At 34.5% G+C, this 17668-nt stretch overlaps 2 protein-coding genes across 7 annotated transcripts; one reads left to right on the top strand and one right to left on the bottom strand.

Annotated features, from left to right (window-relative positions):
• The first annotated feature begins 7319 nt into the window (after positions 1–7319).
• On the top strand, positions 7320–13550 carry LOC132300648 (uncharacterized protein At1g01500-like). 5 transcript variants are annotated; one of them, XM_059797828.1, is made up of 4 exons: positions 7839–8066; positions 8583–9405; positions 11071–11175; positions 11990–12110. In XM_059797828.1, exons 2-3 carry the CDS (start codon positions 8701–8703, stop codon positions 11140–11142), a joined length of 777 nt encoding a protein of 258 aa, XP_059653811.1. In that variant the 5' UTR covers positions 7839–8066; positions 8583–8700; the 3' UTR covers positions 11143–11175; positions 11990–12110. The 5 variants fall into 5 exon arrangements, with proteins under 5 accessions (XP_059653808.1, XP_059653811.1, XP_059653812.1 ...); XM_059797825.1 differs by lacking the exons at positions 7839–8066; positions 11071–11175 and adding an exon at positions 7320–7739 and having other exon boundaries at positions 11990–12598; XM_059797829.1 differs by lacking the exons at positions 11071–11175; positions 11990–12110 and adding an exon at positions 13317–13550.
• Positions 13551–14144: 594 nt separating this feature from the next.
• LOC132300646 (protein NLP6-like) lies at positions 14145–16119 on the bottom strand. 2 transcript variants are annotated; one of them, XM_059797822.1, is made up of 4 exons: positions 15867–16119; positions 15104–15654; positions 14921–14962; positions 14145–14817 (listed from the first exon to the last, which is right to left on the bottom strand). In XM_059797822.1, the coding sequence occupies exons 1-4, from the start codon at positions 16015–16017 to the stop codon at positions 14386–14388; spliced, it is 1176 nt and encodes a 391-aa protein (XP_059653805.1). In that variant the 5' UTR covers positions 16018–16119; the 3' UTR covers positions 14145–14385. The 2 variants fall into 2 exon arrangements, with proteins under 2 accessions (XP_059653805.1, XP_059653806.1); XM_059797823.1 differs by having other exon boundaries at positions 14921–14956.
• Between the last annotated feature and the right edge of the window lie 1549 nt (positions 16120–17668).

Below are 17668 nucleotides of genomic sequence, written 5' to 3'. Positions count from 1 at the left end.
TGAGTCGCCTGGGTGTGAGGTCTGGCACACAGTTAAGCTTCCTGCACTGCTTAAGCATCAGTGATCCCATCATACATTCATCGACTACACAAAACATAATCTGTCTTGGTTCCGTTCGCTGTCTTCACTACGAGTGATTTAGCTGCTTTCTTTGATTCATAGCAAACTTGTTTGGTGCCGGTTAAATTCTAGTCAATAACATGATATAGGTGACAAAAGATTGTTGCCATTATATCCTTTAGTTCTAGAAGACAGAAATATTGTATATATATATTCTTAATTTACCGGTGTTCTTACCCTAATTATGGTGTTCAGTATATGCCTTTCTCATTGGGGTTGGTTCTAAGAATAATAAGTTTTTCCTTAGTATTTGATATGTTTTATAGTGCTGGTGTGCGTTGTGCTGCTATGTTATTAGACAGACATACCCCGCTTACTGCATTTAAGGTCTCTTCACTAAAAGATTTGCCAATGTAGAAAATTGTAGGTTGTTTGTGAGACTTTTAGGCTGTTACTTTTAATTGATAAAATCTACATATTTATGATAGAATTTTGAACTGTGTTATAGGTTATTTTAGCCTTTTTGGTGTCCTGGAGTTGCAAATTGGTTGTTTCATGACTTATTTTTAGATATTGTTGGAAAAAAAATTCTCTTCTGATGGTTGTTCTTCCAATGTTTACTTCGTTTTTTTTTTTTTTTTAGGTTTATGTTTGTTACCAGTGGAGTTGATTATGTTTTGTCAGTAAAATTGACTAGATTGGGTATATTACCTCTTGTAAATTGTTGGGTTATTTCAGCTTTTGCATAGAATTAAGGGGATAAAAATCTGGATCTTTTATTTCTCCTACTTGTGTTTACAGAGAACTGCAGAATAAGATCTGGGTTGCATGTTGCTGGGGTAAAATTAAGACTGAATCATTATCAAATTCACGACCTTATACCTATCTACAGTTCACAAGATTAATTCTTTCTCCATAAGTCCACTTATTTTAAAGTTGAAGAGTCTATGAGAAAGACCAGTTCGCTGTCTGCTTTCACCTGAAATTGCTTGCTTGCTGCCGGGCAGCTGAACAACCAGGTTTGAGGATAATTAACCTATAGATTTTAGCTACAAAGCACGGACACTTCACTTAGGGGTGCCGTGGTGGTGTTGGACACGAGGACACAACTCTGACAAGTGTCTGACAAGGCTAGAAGTGTCCTGAAATTTAGATATATATATATATATATATATATATATATATATATATATATATATATTCTTGTACCGGGATTTTTATTTTTTTAGAAGCATATGATTTGCTGCAATTTAAAATATATTATGGATTAATTAAAATAATAATATAAAATTTAAGAAAATAAAAAACATCTAACTCTAAGCTCCAAATTAGTGATTTTATTCATGATTGTATGAATAAAATGAAAAAAAATTACTATTTTATATATATAAATAATATATTGTATTATAATTTTTGATGACGTATCTAGGGGTGACAATTTGTGTTCACGGGTCGTAACTTTCAATCCAATCAAATTACTAAATAGTCTCTGATCTACAAAAAAATAAATTATAAGATACAAGTTTAGATATTTATTTTGAAACATTAATATAAATTTACTTATGACATGTACAGTTAAACGGGTATAAACGGGTTACACTGGCTGAACCTCTCAATCTAAACACAACATGGTTAACTAAACGGGTTAATCGTATCTACCCGTTTATAACCCGAGACCGTTTAAGGTCAACCCAAATCCATTTAACTCGTGTCATGTTGGCGGGTAGTGTCAAATTTTGCCACCACTAGACGTATTCATGCCTTGTCGGGGTACTAATTTTTTGAAATTTATCGTATAGCAGTGTCCGTATCGTGTTGTACCTGTGTCCGTGCTTTCTAGGATTTTAGTAGTTAACATGCAAGAGAGTATGTGCATCACATTGGTCCTATGTATACTATCATAAGGAGAGTCCATTTGTCAGCTTTAAACCTTTAACATCATACATTGTTAAATAGTTGTCCTGTTTGTAGGGTTAATTTCCAAGTATCCAATTATCTAGCTTAGTTTTGGCTCATTTAGTTGGGGATAGAATTTGTAGTGTGTCATCTAAAGGACTCAGGTTGTCAATTTTGGCGCAGTATTATGCTTGGTTTGGTTGGAGGAACGGAAAGGTAGATGAAACGGACAGGAGGGAATAGATGAAGGGAGAGTGACCATCCTTCCCTTCGCTTGCTTATGGATGGAAAAAGAAGGAAATGAGTAATATTATAATTTTACCTTTAGACCCTTATGTACATGAAAAACTACATCTAAATGAGGTTAGTTATGCCATTTTAGTTTTAAATAACCAATACAATTCTCCTCCTTTCCACCCACTGTTTGGATGGAAGGTTGCATCGAATGGTCGGTCTGTTTCCTTCAATGTTACTGCAGCAGCACATGAGAACAGGTGAGGGACAGGATTTGGATTCCTTCTCTCATCATTCTGAAGTTGGTCGTGATCGGGGAAATTATTTTGGGGGAAAAAATGAAAATTTGACAAAGTTTTGGAGCTAATATTCAAACGATGATTAAACTTGTTCTCTTTTTACTTATCAAAAAAAAAAAATCAAATCCAAATTAACAGGGCTAGTATTTCTTCTCTTTTTTTTTTTTTAAAAAAAAATAAAAATAAAAACTAACAATTAGGCTAGCAAGAGCATAATCTTGAACATAAAATAGAACATTAAAAGATTTCGTGAAATCAATGGAAAGAATCAAACAATCGACATTGACTGATCATTCACATACAAAGAAAAATAAACTCCACACTATACAAACCCATCATCACCTTCGATTCTCCAAAATAAAGCTTTTTTTGCACAAATCTTCAAACCCAACAACAGTATTAGCCATGTCGCTGGTGATGATCGTGAGCTGGTCGGCAAAATCAGCTACCGGAGATTACGATTGATCGGCTGCCACAGAACGAAAGTGTACGGAGAGAGCAAAGAGAGAGAAAGAGCGTTAAGGACGTGTTTGGCGCTAAAATAGGATAGGTGGGCACTTGTCTATTTACTCGAAAGCTCAAGCTGTTCGGTAATGCTGCATACCCTATTATTTATGCACATTTCAATTTTCGTCCTGATCCGATAGACAAGTCATTACTTGAAACAATAGGTTAGAGCATCTCTAGCAGTATGTTAAAATTTTTTTGTGTAAATCTGATGTGTCAGAGTAGATTTACACAAAAATTTTATACTAACTATTTTTAGATCCAACAGTTATTTTATACCTTTTGTGTAAAAAAAGTATCTCCCAATAACAACCAACCACGTGTCATATCAATACCCTACATAATTTTTACAAACCTACTTTTTTTTCACAGTGGTTTTGCTACAGTGCGAAAGTAACTAAAAGTATCATTTTTATGTTACCGATTTTAGTCTCTTTTTTTGAAGCATTATAATACTATTCAAATAATAACAAACATTATCAAACATGTTTTGTGGTTTTACTTCACTATAATATATTAATTAAGATTTTTTTTCCAAAAAAAAAAAAAAACGGAAGCAAAAGCATTAGCCTATGAACCTAACGAATAATATATCCGATGACAGTGGATGCTATGATATTGGCTGAAAAGACTGAAAGCACCCTTAACTGACACGCTGTTTAATTGGTGCCCAAATTGTATGCTCAGTTGCTGTTTTAGGGGTTCCTAAATGAAGACCCAACCCTGTGGTCGGCACTTCCTACGTGCATGCTAGTTTAAGTTAGAAATTAAAGCACGTGGTATATGTATCATGTGCAAAAGATGACCTGGTAATACTGATTTCCAGTGTTCCGTCACCAAAGGTGGAATTTAGTGGTACTTTGGGTGTGAGTAAGATTTTTATTAATGAGGAGAAATAAAAATAAAAATAAAAACAAAAAATAAAAATATGTTCGATTTCTCGTCGAGTTTCCCAATAAGAACGAAGTTGAAATCGGTCATGCATAATAAATTAGAAAGCACGGACACCACAAAGATTATTAGATGGGCAAAGTACAGAAAACCTCCCTCGTTTTGAAACATTTTTCAATAAATCCCTCTTGTTTAATTTTTTTAGCAAAGAATCTCCCTTGACTTGTAACATTTTTTTAATAAATTCTCTTATCTAATTTTTTACCATAGAACCCCCCTCAGCTATCTGAAGGGGGTAAAAGAGCTGATATTTGGACCAAAATACCCTTTTATTTAGATCTTAATTCTCTCGAATTTCAAAAATTCATATCTCATAAATCGTACATTTAAAAATTGTAATAATATATGCACGGAAAACTTATGAAATAAGGATTCCAAATATATAAGATTTGTATAACAAACCTTCATAATCAGAGAGAAATAGGAAATTTAAAAATCTACTTTAACAATCTTATTTTATTTTTAAAAACTCGAGATATTTGCAAAAAAAAAAAAAAAAAAATCCAAAATTATTCATTTACATATGGAGCCGAATATATAAATTTTTTTAGCCCCAACAGTAATCGATTTCATATTTTGTATCAAAGTATTTTCATTTTTTTATAGACTCGCCATTTAAAAAATAAAAAAATAATAAAATTCGGTCTCTATTGAGGCTAAGTTTTTTATATGTTATGCTCTATATGAAAATGAATAATTCTGAAATTTTTCTTGCAAATAATTCAAGTATTTTATAAAAAATAAAATAAAATAAGATTGTTATAATAGATTTTTAGATTGTCTATTTCTTATGAAGTTTTATTAAACAAATATTATATTTCTAGAATCCTTATTTTATAAACTATCCGTGTATATATTATTTGCAACATTTGGATGTACAATTTGTGAGATATGAATTTTTGAAATTCGAAAAAATTAAGATTTACATAAAAGGGCATTTTGGTCCAAATATAAACTCTTTTACCCCCTTAGATAGTTGAGGGGGACTCTTTGGTAAAAAAATTAGACAATGGAGATTTATTGGAAATGATTACAAGTTGAGGGGGGTTCTTTAGTAAAAAAATAGACTAGGGGGGTTTACTGGAAAAGGTTATAAGTCGAGGGGTTTTTTTTTATACTTTGCCCTTATTAGATTTATCATAATATAATATTACTATATATAATTTTTATTTATTATATCTATACTATTATAAATCATAATTAAAATCATTAATTTGGAGTTTAGAGATAGTTGTTAAATTTTTTTTATAAAAAAAGTTTTATATTATTATTTTAATTAATTCATAATTTATTTTAAAATTACATTCGAAATTCATTGTCAGACCGCGAAACGCTTGGCCTGTTATAGTTGATATCAGAGCTAGACCCAATCTTTGATAATTTGGTGTCACGCCAAGTGTTTGGCCCGGGGGAGTCTGGGTGTGCTGTTTCGATAGGTAAGGTCTGGTGGGGGATAATGTTACAAGAAGGAAGAGTTCGGGTGTGCCGTTTCGGGCACGCAAGGTTAGGTGGGGGATAATATTACAAGGAGAAACTGTCCCATGTGAGAAAGTAAATGGATAGATATGGGTTAAATGATAGCCCCACCTAATAATTTAAATTTTTGGATCGAATCGCAAAGCACCCACCTACTTACACTAGACCTTCTTGTTTGCGGCTATCAAATGTACCAAATCTTTATATATTAATAAATTTATTCCTTTTTATATTTTACAAACGTAATTTTATCACTTCTTTTATAAAATTTTACTATAAACAAATAAAGGAACTCTATACCAAAGTCTTGTGACCTAACGTATCTTTTTTTGGGAAAAAAAAAAAAGTATCTCTTTTACTTTTTTAAATAAACGCGAGAGAGTTCTCGAAAGAACAAAAGTGAGTATGTGAATGGTGTATTTTTTGCCAATGAAAAATAATAATAATACTCTATAATAGCCCGTTTGAGATTGCTATTGGAATAAAAAAATTAAAAAAAAAACGCTATAAGTAGACCTATAATTGAACTTAGATGGTCCGAATATGATAAACATTTTCATCGATTTGACCCGATCCGATAATCCGGCGGATATTTAGTAAATTAATCCTAATCCAATTTGGTAATAAACGGAATTCGATCTGATAAACCAATCCGATCCGATCCGATAAAAATATAATTTTTAATATATATATATATATATATATATATATATAAATTAATGTCAAAAGAGAATAAAAAATAATAATTATAAGAAAAAGATATAAAACAAAAGATAAGTAAAATATGAAAGGAAAAGAAAAGAAAAATATATTTACTCATTGTTAATGAATAGAGAGTATGATATTATTAGTATGTCTATTAAGAAATTTATTAGTATGTGGATAAGAACGGATTTAGATCCTTTAAGTTAAATATTTTCTAAGTTATCCTATACATGACATTTAAAATCTACCTCAACTAATTTAAAGAAAGTTTGAAAACTGCACCGTTTTGAAAATAAGAAAAATTTACTAAAGTTTAAAAATAGTAACTTTTTTTTTTTTTTTAATTAATCCGGGGTGTCCGGAATGGCACGAACTCTTAGGCCCTCAACAACTCGACTAATCTCTAGGATCCGGAAGGGCGCCTCCCCACCCGGGTTGGATAAGTTGCAGGGGTAGCGGAGGCTAACCATAAAAAACACCTAGCTTGACTCGAACCCCAAACCTTAGGCTTGGTAAGTCCCAAAGTCAGTAAATCGTTGGGCCATATTAAGGAAAATTCACCATACTCTAACGACGTTTAACGTCATTATCTTTCCCCCATGCAACTTTTATTGGCAATAGTAATGGTTGGAATATATATATATATATATATATATATATATGCATGGATATTTATGAAATTAGGAACATATAACCAAAAACATTATAAATAGAAAAGATGAGAGAGAAAGTCGGTCGTGTTAAAAGAGTTCCAGAAACCATCGGGACTTGTTTAAGATAGGAATAAAGAGGAGAGTGGAGGATTTTTTATTGAATTTTTCTTAATTTAAAAAGATGCACTTTTCAAATTTTAACAAATTTTTCCTATCAAAATGATGTAATTTTCAAACTTACCTTGCCACTAAATAAATTTTAAATGCCATACTGAATTTTTATTTTTATTTTATTTTTTGTCGGAAATGAGAGAGTGGCACATATTCATAGCGCATATTCGAATATTTTGTTACTCAACAGCAATATTACGAAAAGCTATTCTTACATTCTTTTCCATCAATCCATACATTGGCTTGTGAACCTCTGCCTCCCCTTCTCTTGGATAAGATCTCAGGAATAACAGATCCACGGTGGACCCCACTTCCCATTACTATAATTTCAAAACTACATAAACAATTTGTTTTATATATTGTACTATTCAATACTATATTTAGTCTAATCCACAGAATTCAATAAACAAATCACTAATCAGCGTATACACATAGAATTTGATTCCTTCGAGAAAACAGAAAATGACCCAAATTTGGTCCTGATATTTGAAGCCTTGGGTTGGTTGTCTTTTTTAAGTTTATTTGATCCATCATAAACCCAATATTTGAAGATTTGGGTTGGTCTTATTTCTTTGATTTGATCAGTCGAAAGTGAAATTTGAAAGACTTGGGTTGGTTTATTTATTTATTTATTTGATTTGATCAGTCATATATTGAGTGGCTAAGATTTTTCGGCAAAACAAGTCAAAATCTCTGTGTTTGTTTTGTTTTGTTTGTTGAAAGCGATCCGAGAAATCTATCAGAGGATTGAATTCTTTTGTTTCCCATTGGAGGCTACAAATTCGTGGTGAGTTTTTTCAATTTTTTTTTTATTTTTTTTATTTTTATTTTTTTTTTTTTTTTTGTGTAATTTGTATATTTATTAAATGGTTGTGGTTTTGTTTGATTTGATGATGTCTGGAGAGAGAGAGAGTTTTGTTTTCTTGTATGACGTGCGTGATTAATGGCATCTGTGTGAGTTTATTTTCTTGTCTTCTTCCTTGTGAGCACTGATCACAGTTTAATGGCAGTTGTTGGGTTTTAATCTTCATCATACATTGAACATAAACATCAAACATACATATATATATATAATTGACTTTCCTTTGGCGCTGTTATGCTGCTGCAGCTGCTGGTAATTTTCTCAATTTTGTAGTTTATTCATTCATTTGGGTCTTTTTTTTGTTCCTTCTTTCAATTGTTGTTATCTTGAATTAATAAGTTTTGATTTATAGTGTTTTCGCTTTAAATTGGGTGTAAATCAGTTTGGGCTGTGACTATGTTGTTCAACTTTTAGCTGTCAAGCTTAGTTGGATTTTGCTCTCTGATTTTGGATTTATGTCTGTACAATATTTGTGCATCCTCTTATCCTCATCTCTAAGATGATTCCTCTGCAAAAGTCCTTTGTCTTGATGGGTTTTATTTTTTATTGACTTGGGCTTCATCTTTTTCTGTTTCACCTTTTGCTGTTAAGGTTTTTCTTCCTCTCAACTGAGTTTTTTTTGGTTATTTTTTATTTTTATTTATTTAAACATAGTATTATCTCTTTCTCTGCAAAAGGAATTTATGATTTCTTCTGTAAAGGTCTTCCAATGTCGGAACTACTTTTGGTAAACTGCCCTGATGTTCGTTTTTGTTGACATTTTTACAGGTTCTCTTTACTCATTCGAGTGATACTTTTTCTGAATTTCCCTTGTCATCGGCATTCATCCCAAATAGTGTTGATGAATTTCAGTGAGAAGGAAGATTAGTCTCTTTGATTGAGGGTCATGGAGAGTAATCACGAGACGGTGAGTGGAAATGGAATGGTGGAGAATGGCCACGGCATTATGAGGCACTCCTATCAGCCTTGCATTAGGGTCTCATTACCTTGGTTGGATTTAAGAGTTTTTTATGTGAGAATCACCAAATGTGAGATTGATGATTCGACTCCTGAGTACCTCACATTGAACCATATTCCGCTGAATCACGACACCCTTCTTGAAGTAAATGGTGCAAGAACTAGCATCTATTCCGACAATGCCTCCACCCTCCTTAGAAGGGATAGGTTAGATAAAAAATCCGAAGAAGTTACATTCGTCAGTACTGATAGTATAAGGATGACTGGCAGTGTGAAGTTTGAGGTTCTTGATAAGGATGTTCTAGTGCTACATGGGGTATTAGAATTGTGTGATAGTAATGGATTTATTCGGGAATCGCAAAATCATAGCGAGAAATGGAGCATGAGTTGTGAATCGGATGGAATTGCCGGCACTGGATTTCTGAAGGGTAAACAATACACGGGTCCTGAGTCAACTTCACCAACAATTGAGGTTTATGTGGCTGGTTGTTTCTTAGATACTCCAATTATCTTGACTAAGACTCTGCAGTTTAGTTCTCGAAAGAAGCAGATAAGAAAGGGAATGTTGGATTCCATACCGGAATATGAGGCAAGTGAAAGCCATAAGGATGTTCCATCTGGGCTTGCATTGCAGGTATACACCTAATTATTTCTTAAAATTTTATTATTATTATGAACTTTAAATCTTGGCGTTTTGTTTATCTGCAACTTTGGTGCTGCATCAATCTTATCAATGTTTATCCTCCCATGCTGCCCAAATGCTTCATTCTCTTTTGACAAATCTTCTTGCTGCAAGAAGTGGTTGATGTTGTGACAGGCATATAAAATGTTATCCTCAATGGATAAGGAGAGCATGGGGCTGGCACATATGTCTATCTAGGAAATATTACAATATTACCATTTTTGTTTTGTGTGACATTATTTTATTTTCCATCAGGATCGTGCACGGCAGTTCTCTATATCGCGTCGTTAATTCCCTTCCGCTAAACTAGCTGTGATTTTGTTTACTTGTACGCATACCTAAGCAGTGTGCCATTATATACTTAATTTACTTACCACTCTATTTAATAATGAGAGAACTAGCATTTGCAACTTGCATCTGGCCATTATTTTCTAAGGAGTGTTGAAAAGACAATTACTCTTTACAACCTATGTGTACCTTCTTTAAAGGACTTTCGGGTGCTACTTTTGTACATATGTATTATGGTAAGCATGATTTTCTGAAACTAAAAGAATCCTTCCAAACTCCATGTTTATTCATGACAGTAATTAGAAAAATAGCGCTATTAATTATAATTCTAAAATATTTACTTGATATGTGGATTATTTGCCTTGCTTCTTGTGGTGGCAAAATTTCGAAATTGAGTTAGACACAGTCGAGGTGATTGCACCATCTGCCTCTGCCTGAATGGATAAGCAAATTTCTTTGTTTATCTTTGTGGCAAAAAAGTGCAATGTTTTAGCATATTCCGTGAGCAAAAGTTATGTCTATATGTGGTGTTCATGGGATTAGGAAAGGATATCGGGAGAGTAAGGTAAATGACACGTTCCCTCCCAGAGAGAGGAAAGGCAAGAAAACTCAACCTCCTAAGAAAAAGATTGTTGTCTATTGGATTTGAAAATCATTTCTATTCGAATTGATCCGCTTACAGAAATCTTCAATCTTATCCGCTGTTTTATGTTTATATCCACTCTCTCTTTCTTTCTAGTTGTGATGTAGATTGAAGTCTGGAGTACGGATCACAATGACATCTTGCTTTAACCTTCATAAATCATACATTATAAACAAGGTAAGTGACATAAGAGACCAAAGTATTCGGAGTGAATAAATTAGGAAACTTGAATTAATTTGGAGTTAACTGTATAACTAATTAATAATTAGCTTTACAACAACGACAGCAGCCAAGCCTTTTCCCAATTACTTGGGGTTGGCTACATGAATCCCATGTTTCCATTTCACTCTATTCAAGGCCATAGCCTCAGTTAATCCACAAGCCATATGCTATCATATATTTCTTTACTAACTCTAACCGCATGCTAATAATTAGCTTTAACATAATTATAAATTTAAAGATGAATGTTTTTTCATTAGGAATGAATTTGAAAACCTTAATGTTGGTCAGAAAAATTTAGATTTTGAGTTTAAGTTGAAAACATTTTTAAGAGTTGATATTGGTAAGGATTTCAAGTTGTAGAAATTGACCTCGTTGCTTGGAATTTCGTGATGGTCTTTATTTTGACCTTGCTAAGCTTTACAATGACATTAAATGCGTAATTTCTCCTTTTGACCCCTCAACAGACTTGTTACCAATTCACTGTAGCATATAGGATACTGACGGTGCTGCAATTTCTCTGCTCAATCATGGTGTAAATGGCAGTTTATGCATATTGGCTCATCTCTCAAGTAGGCATCTCTGCTTCTATGAGCTTCTATACTGTTTTTGCTCCTAATTCTTTCTTGGGATTTTTTCCTTGTACTTCACAGCACTTTAGTGGCCATTAAGTGCATTGGTGCTTCAATTCTTTTAGTTTTTTATTTCTATCTTGGCCTTAGAGATCAAACGGTAGATACAGTGACAATTCTATGAATGTTCGTTGGCCTTATGCTCCATCCCCTGTAAAGGGGGGAGGGAGATGCATCTTTGTTGGGGTATAACCAAGAGAAGATCTTATCCAAAGTGCCACCGGATTTAAAATAACGTCATTGCAGCTTGAAGTTGGATGACTTGTTTTCAAGTTTTGTTCACTACCAATATTGGTAATCTTTGTAGTATAGTTGCCAGGAAACTTGTTTTGTGGATGGATACTTTTTTTTTTTTTGCGTAAACAGGTTTTGGAGTCGGGACTAAACTTACATTAAATTTTAAGAGAAACTGCTTTGGAATGGTTTCGAATCATTTTAGAAATCCTGGGATACTGTTCGGACAATCTTGTGAAATGTTAGGAAACTTGCTAAGAAATGTGCAGCTTACAAACTTTTCTTCCCAATGGTATTTCTGAACCATGTTTCATGCTTCTGATTGTCACTTAATTTTTCTTCTGATTTGTCCAAACCAACAAGGGTATCATCAAAGATCAGTAATTAACTCTCGCATGTATTAAAATGTTTACATGACTTATCAAAAAAAAAAAAAAGTATTAAAATGTTTACATGACAATCAATCTTCTTTACTTTTTGCACCATACAATGTACTCCCCATTTGCTTTTATCTTTCCAGGAATTGGATTACCCGAATTATAAACCAGAAAATGAAGACTATAGAAACTTCTATTCGGGGACAGAATATTTAGAAGGTGAAGATGGAGAGCTATCTTGGTTCAATGCTGGGGTGAGAGTGGGAGTTGGAATTGGCCTCAGCATTTGTGTTGGAATTGGGATAGGAGTCGGATTGCTGGTTCGAACCTACCAAGGAACGACCAGGAACTTCAGAAGGCGGCTACTGTAATCCATCATGCCCCGGCTTGTCTTTCTAACCCAACATCTCTTGTGCTCCCTCACAATCCAAAAAGCTGCTGACTTGATAGTCTTGCTGACAAATACCCTCATTTCGGATTTTCTGAGGGTATATGTTCCGCGATTAAGAGCAGGTCTGCATGAATTCCGGCTTTCTTGGTTTTAGTTTGAAGGAATTAGCCTTTAATATGAAATAAAATGATGATTTTGTTATAAAGGTACTACCATGAATGCAGGAATTTTCCCGGGCATTTCCTGCACTTAAATCTTGTTGGAAACAAATTTGTTGGTCAAGATCCTCTTCGTGTACAATTATTGTAATTTCTTCTTTTCTTTTTGTTATAAAGGTGTGGATAGCAATAAGTTTTGATAATGGGAATTTACTTGTGTGTTTATACATATATTGGCAGCTTTGCTCATGAATATTATGTGAAAATTGTTTAGAGGCCTAATGTAACAGGTCGGGTATTTCGCGATCCAATCCAAAAGCTTAATCTAATCCATTAGGTGGGGGCCAACCCATATATACCCTAGGACAAGTCTCCCCTTGTAAAATTCTCCCTCACCTGAACTAGCAATGCCCAATACCTGTTGCGATCGGGCTACCCTGCCTACCCAAGGTGCCGATCTAAACTCCTCCAAGCTGGTGCTTGGTATGGCACCGGATAAGGAATGGGGCTCATATTGTTGTTTTAGTATTTTATGTTGTATGGATAGTATCTCTGTTAAAATGTTATAATTAGAAGTTGTTGATGGTAATAGTGTAATCTAAACAATTTTTAAATTTCAGCTTTTATATTTATCCGGCAATCCTTCTGATATATATTTCTTGATGAAAAGAACATAGCAACAAAGTGGGAAGTTAGGACACAGAAACTACTGATATATATTTCTTGGTGAAAAGAAAAAATTACATAAATACATACTGAAGAATAATTTGATTACTTGGTATCAACACAATTAGGAGCACACATGCACAAGTAGTTACTGAGATATTCTGTTAATTGGCTCAATAAACATTTTGATTGTGTTCATGCCCGAAGCACTCATACAATCCTGCACTCATACAATCCTGCAAGTTCTTGTCGCAGGCTATTAAAATCCGATCGTCATCATCATCTTTGTATTTGATCTTATAAGTTCCAACATGGTACTTCAACCTCTTGGAGACTTCCTCTTCCAACTCCACCATTCTTGACGAAAAAGGTAATTGAAACTTTATCATATCATCTCCACAGGTTGCCTTTATAGTCATCGTCCTTGCTTCTAGTGGTGGTCTTACAAGTGGAGTCGTGTGATGAGCCACGAGTTTCTTAGCAGGCAAATCAGAACATGGAGGATCTCGTCTAGAGGTAGAGCCTTCAACCTTTTTTCTCTTGCTCCGCGGCCAGCGATCAATTTTATTGTTTCGGCATATACGCTTAAATGTAGATCGGCTCACTGCAAAAATAATAATTCAATAACAAAAACTCATATAATTTGCAAGTGCAAAAGAAAAAACTATTATTTCTATTAGAAGAAACTCAAAAGTAGAAAATAGAGCAGATTACAAACAACAATTTCAATTAGTGTATAAGCTTACCACCAAAAATCTCTGCAACATCTTCAAGTTTCTCCCCGAAATGTTTTTCGAGCTCCTCATAAGCGATTGAATTTGCATTAACATTCCTTGCACCATTGATATCATCAACTTCAACTTCATCTGTTAGTTGCTGATTTGGTGGATGTGGCTGTGGCGTCTCTTGCCCATTATGTGAGACTTCAAGCCTAGGCGGAGATATAGAACTTTGGCATTGAGAAAAATCAGGTTCGTGATTCATGCATGCCGCATCCGGACGAGTAATGGGAACGTTATTTTGCTCCTGTCCATAATTTTGCTCTGCATGAACAACATCCCTGTCAACTTCAACTATTAGCTGTTGATTTGACAAATGTGGCTGCATCATCTCTTGTCCAATTTGTAAGACTCCAGGCCTAGATGGAGATGAAGTACTTTGGCATTGAAAAGTAGCAGACTCTTGATTCAGGGGAGGTTTAATAAATTCAATCGATAACTCCTTCCCGAGCTCTTCTCCAGAAGCAAGCTTAAAGCTTGGGAGATGTTGCTTCATTGTCTCTAATATTGGGCACACCATATGTGTTTTTAGGATTCAGAAAAAACTATAGTACGTAATGATAATTTTCGGCACAAGTACTTTGCAAGCAAATCGCGAAACAACCTGTTAACCCATAAGAGCGTGCAACGGGCAGGTCGGGGTATTGAGTTATGCTGAATTGAGTTATATCTCTGCAGAAACATAGTTTATGTGACAAATATGCTCTCCTAACAACTTCAACTCCCTGCCCCTTTTGAAAGGCATACTTGCTACTAGGACAGAAAGACCTCAGTTTATCATCCAGAAGAGAACAACTCCATACTGTCATATGGTAGCTATTATCCATACTGCCATCAATGGCCAAGCCATTGCAACGTCTGCACGGAACCCACGCGTAGGCGAAAGGTAAGTTGTGAGTTTTGCACACCACTCCCAATCCTTGGCGGATTTCAGCCACTAAATTTAGATCACGATCACAATTTTGTTTACATAGAAGCTGAAACAGGATTACAAGTGTTGTTTGGAATAGACATTTGTGGATGAGAGAACAGAGTAGTGAAAACATATAAATACATTTGGATATTACAGCTGTAACTTACCTCAAGAATAGAAAAAGAAGTTTTCAGACCCGCACGCTGACGCTGCAAGAGAAGAGAGTTGATAAATTTTTGTAAGGTTTAAATTAATGAAAAGAAAAAATCAATATGGATCATCTCCAAATATGATGGCATTCATATCCGATCACCTCAGTCCTCATCAAATTAATTAGAAGAATAACAAACCTGGAGCTTATATTTCATATACCATTCAATCGTCCGGTCTAAATTGGTATTGGTAGTTGCAGTAAACTCAAGTACTCCAACGCATTCCTGGAAAGAGGTTTGAAACACCGGCAAAGAAGTAGTCTCTAAAATATCGCAAGCTAGAGCGAAATCACGCTGTGGGTACTCTTTGGTAGAGAAAAGTCGCACATCTGGCATACACTGGTGCCATTTTCGGCGGAAAACACGACCAGGGATTCCTAGGTGTTCTACTTCATCCAGGATTCCTAGGTGTTCTACTTCATCCACATTAAATTTATATTGCAAGCAGTGCTTCCTATATTTAAGAAGTCGTTCATCAAGATGATAAGAAATAGCAAAAGGTTGGTCTGAAGTAACAAGCTGGACACCCCCTGTTTCTGTTGTGATGGGTGCCCAAAACTGAATTAGAAGGTCACCCATACAATAACTTTGATCCAAGCGTAGAAGGAAAGATTTGATGATGTCTGTAATGATGGGTTGATTTGTGGCCGGGGTGTGAGTTGCCGAATCGGTAATACCACCACCACCACCTACAAGTTCAATCCAACAACATTATTATTATATATAATATACATATGGTGGTTCTCCACTAAGATACAGATTGAATTTCTTAAGCTAAGCTGCTATTGAATTAAATTTCCATGCCAACTATATACATATTTCATTTTTATGTTAATAATAGAAAAAAATGTGAGAAATTAAGGGTGACCAAAAAACAGAGAGATGGAGAAAAACAGATTACCGCAAGGAGAGAGAGTCGGCTCACTCCAAAATGCCCACAGCTCTTCTTCCGACGACGGGCGCCGGAAAGACACTTCACTCGGCAAATCTTTCATGAAATTCTTCATCTTGCGTTCTTCATCATCAATCGGATGTTTCATCTTCTTCATCATTATTCTGTTGATTTGTACTGGTTGATGAACTAGAGATTATTCTCAACTTAGACGAAGGAAGGGGTTCACAAAAGAGATATAAAAACGCGTAAACAATGTCAATAAAGGTTGAAACCGTGTTTTTTATTTGAAACCGTGGTTTTTTATTTGGCCCACCATCATGGAAAGAGACAAGCGACAATTACCTCCACCTACTCTTTTTTTTTTTTTTTTTTTTTCAAAGACAATTGAGTCCTAAAAAAAAATAAAGTCCTACTTTTAAAATTTATTTACAATAAAGTTGTATAAAAATTAAAATACATTTTCTACTCTTTTCATTCATTACTAAAAGTTTTACATTTTTTATATAGATTTTTCAGTGTTTTAATTGTATACACAGGTGGAAAGCTGCTTCACCAGAGTTTTCAAAAAAAAAAAAAAAAGAAAGTTTCTTCATCAAATTTGGATGTTTATGGAATTGTTGAGCTGAAAACCTCCTACCAGTGGTGAACTACATGATTTTAAATTTATCCTACTTTTAGCAAGACTTTTGTTGCTTTTGCTCTGTCCTTACATTTTTTTGACTGACCATAATCTTGATGGTATTGAGAATATAACCAACTGTCCATTTAATATTATGCTTATTTATTACAATTTTCATTTCTAAACTTTCTTGATAGTTCTTGCAGCCACGTACCTAGAGTTCGTGACGCATTTTTATGGTGATGGTGCCCGCCAACTAGTAAACACTAAATGGTAAGATGATGGACATTAGAGATGTTCATTTGATCCGATCCAATCCAATTCGTACAGTTCGGATTAGTTTTTCAGTATATCAGATTAGCGGCAGATTCATAAAGAAGTAATTCATAAGAGGCACCATAAGGGTTATCAAGGAGAAGAACAGAGAGGACCAAGGAAGTGTATGGTGGATTAAACCAGAACCATAAGAGGCTTGAAGGGATTCAGTGGTTGCCGAAAATTTAGAAGCAACGCCAAGAGACCGGTGTTTTGTCTTTTTCTTTCGTATTTCGGATCCGTTATCAGGTCATCTTTCGGTTCATCACTGACGCACCGGTTATTTTAAGGTTTTTGGGTTGCTTTGTGTTAAACGATAAAGATAACTTAGGAAAATTTGAACCTAAATCGGATGAAGGGATTTTCTTGGGGCCTCTTGACCTTTTCTAATCTAAGGACATTTTAGGGATTTCATAGTGAGTTTTTTTTATCATTTTTTACTGCCCAATTGGGTAGATAACTCGATTTTAGGACATTACCAAGCTAGGAGCTGTTGATACATGGAAGCATGGAGATTTCCTATGCAAGAACTACATCCTTAATGGATTGGACAACACTTTGTATAATGTGTACAGTCCAATGAATACTGTTAAAGAGCTCTGGGAGTCATTAGACAAGCATAAATAAGACACCAAGCCGTTAAAGAAGGTACGAGAAAAAACCCCTAAACAGAAATTACATAATTATTATGTGATACGATTACAAATATTAACTTGATCGTCGGAGCGTCCTCGGCTGGTACCCCACCGGTGCCTATCTGCAGAAAGAGGTGTGATTACGGATAAGTGTGATTAGCACATATTATAATCAGCTCTTATGTTAAATTAATCCAATAACAAAGTACAATGCATCAGTTTAGGAATAAATCAATATC

The sequence above is a fragment of the Cornus florida genome, unplaced genomic scaffold, assembly GCF_030987335.1.
Source record: "Cornus florida cultivar Cherokee Brave unplaced genomic scaffold, ASM3098733v1 CherokeeBrave_3.0.0_Hap2_Chr03, whole genome shotgun sequence".
Taxonomy (NCBI): Eukaryota; Viridiplantae; Streptophyta; class Magnoliopsida; order Cornales; family Cornaceae; genus Cornus; species Cornus florida.
Note: the sequence above shows the minus strand (reverse complement) of the source record. Positions and strands in the feature narration are given on the sequence as shown.

What these genes read in the sequence shown, in the direction of transcription:
- LOC132300648 (XM_059797825.1), top strand. Translation starts at nt 8,701, where the DNA reads ATGGAGAGTAATCACGAGACGGTGAGTGGAAATGGAATGGTGGAGAAT. An exon ending in CATCTGGGCTTGCATTGCAG is followed by an intron (nt 9,406 to 11,989) that starts GTATACACCTAA and finishes TTATCTTTCCAG; the next exon opens with GAATTGGATTACCCGAATTA.
- LOC132300646 (XM_059797822.1), bottom strand. Translation starts at nt 16,017, where the DNA reads ATGATGAAGAAGATGAAACATCCGATTGATGATGAAGAACGCAAGATG. An exon ending in GCCGACTCTCTCTCCTTGCG is followed by an intron (nt 15,655 to 15,866) that starts GTAATCTGTTTT and finishes TTGAACTTGTAG; the next exon opens with GTGGTGGTGGTGGTATTACC. An exon ending in ATATGAAATATAAGCTCCAG is followed by an intron (nt 14,963 to 15,103) that starts GTTTGTTATTCT and finishes CTTCTCTTGCAG; the next exon opens with CGTCAGCGTGCGGGTCTGAA.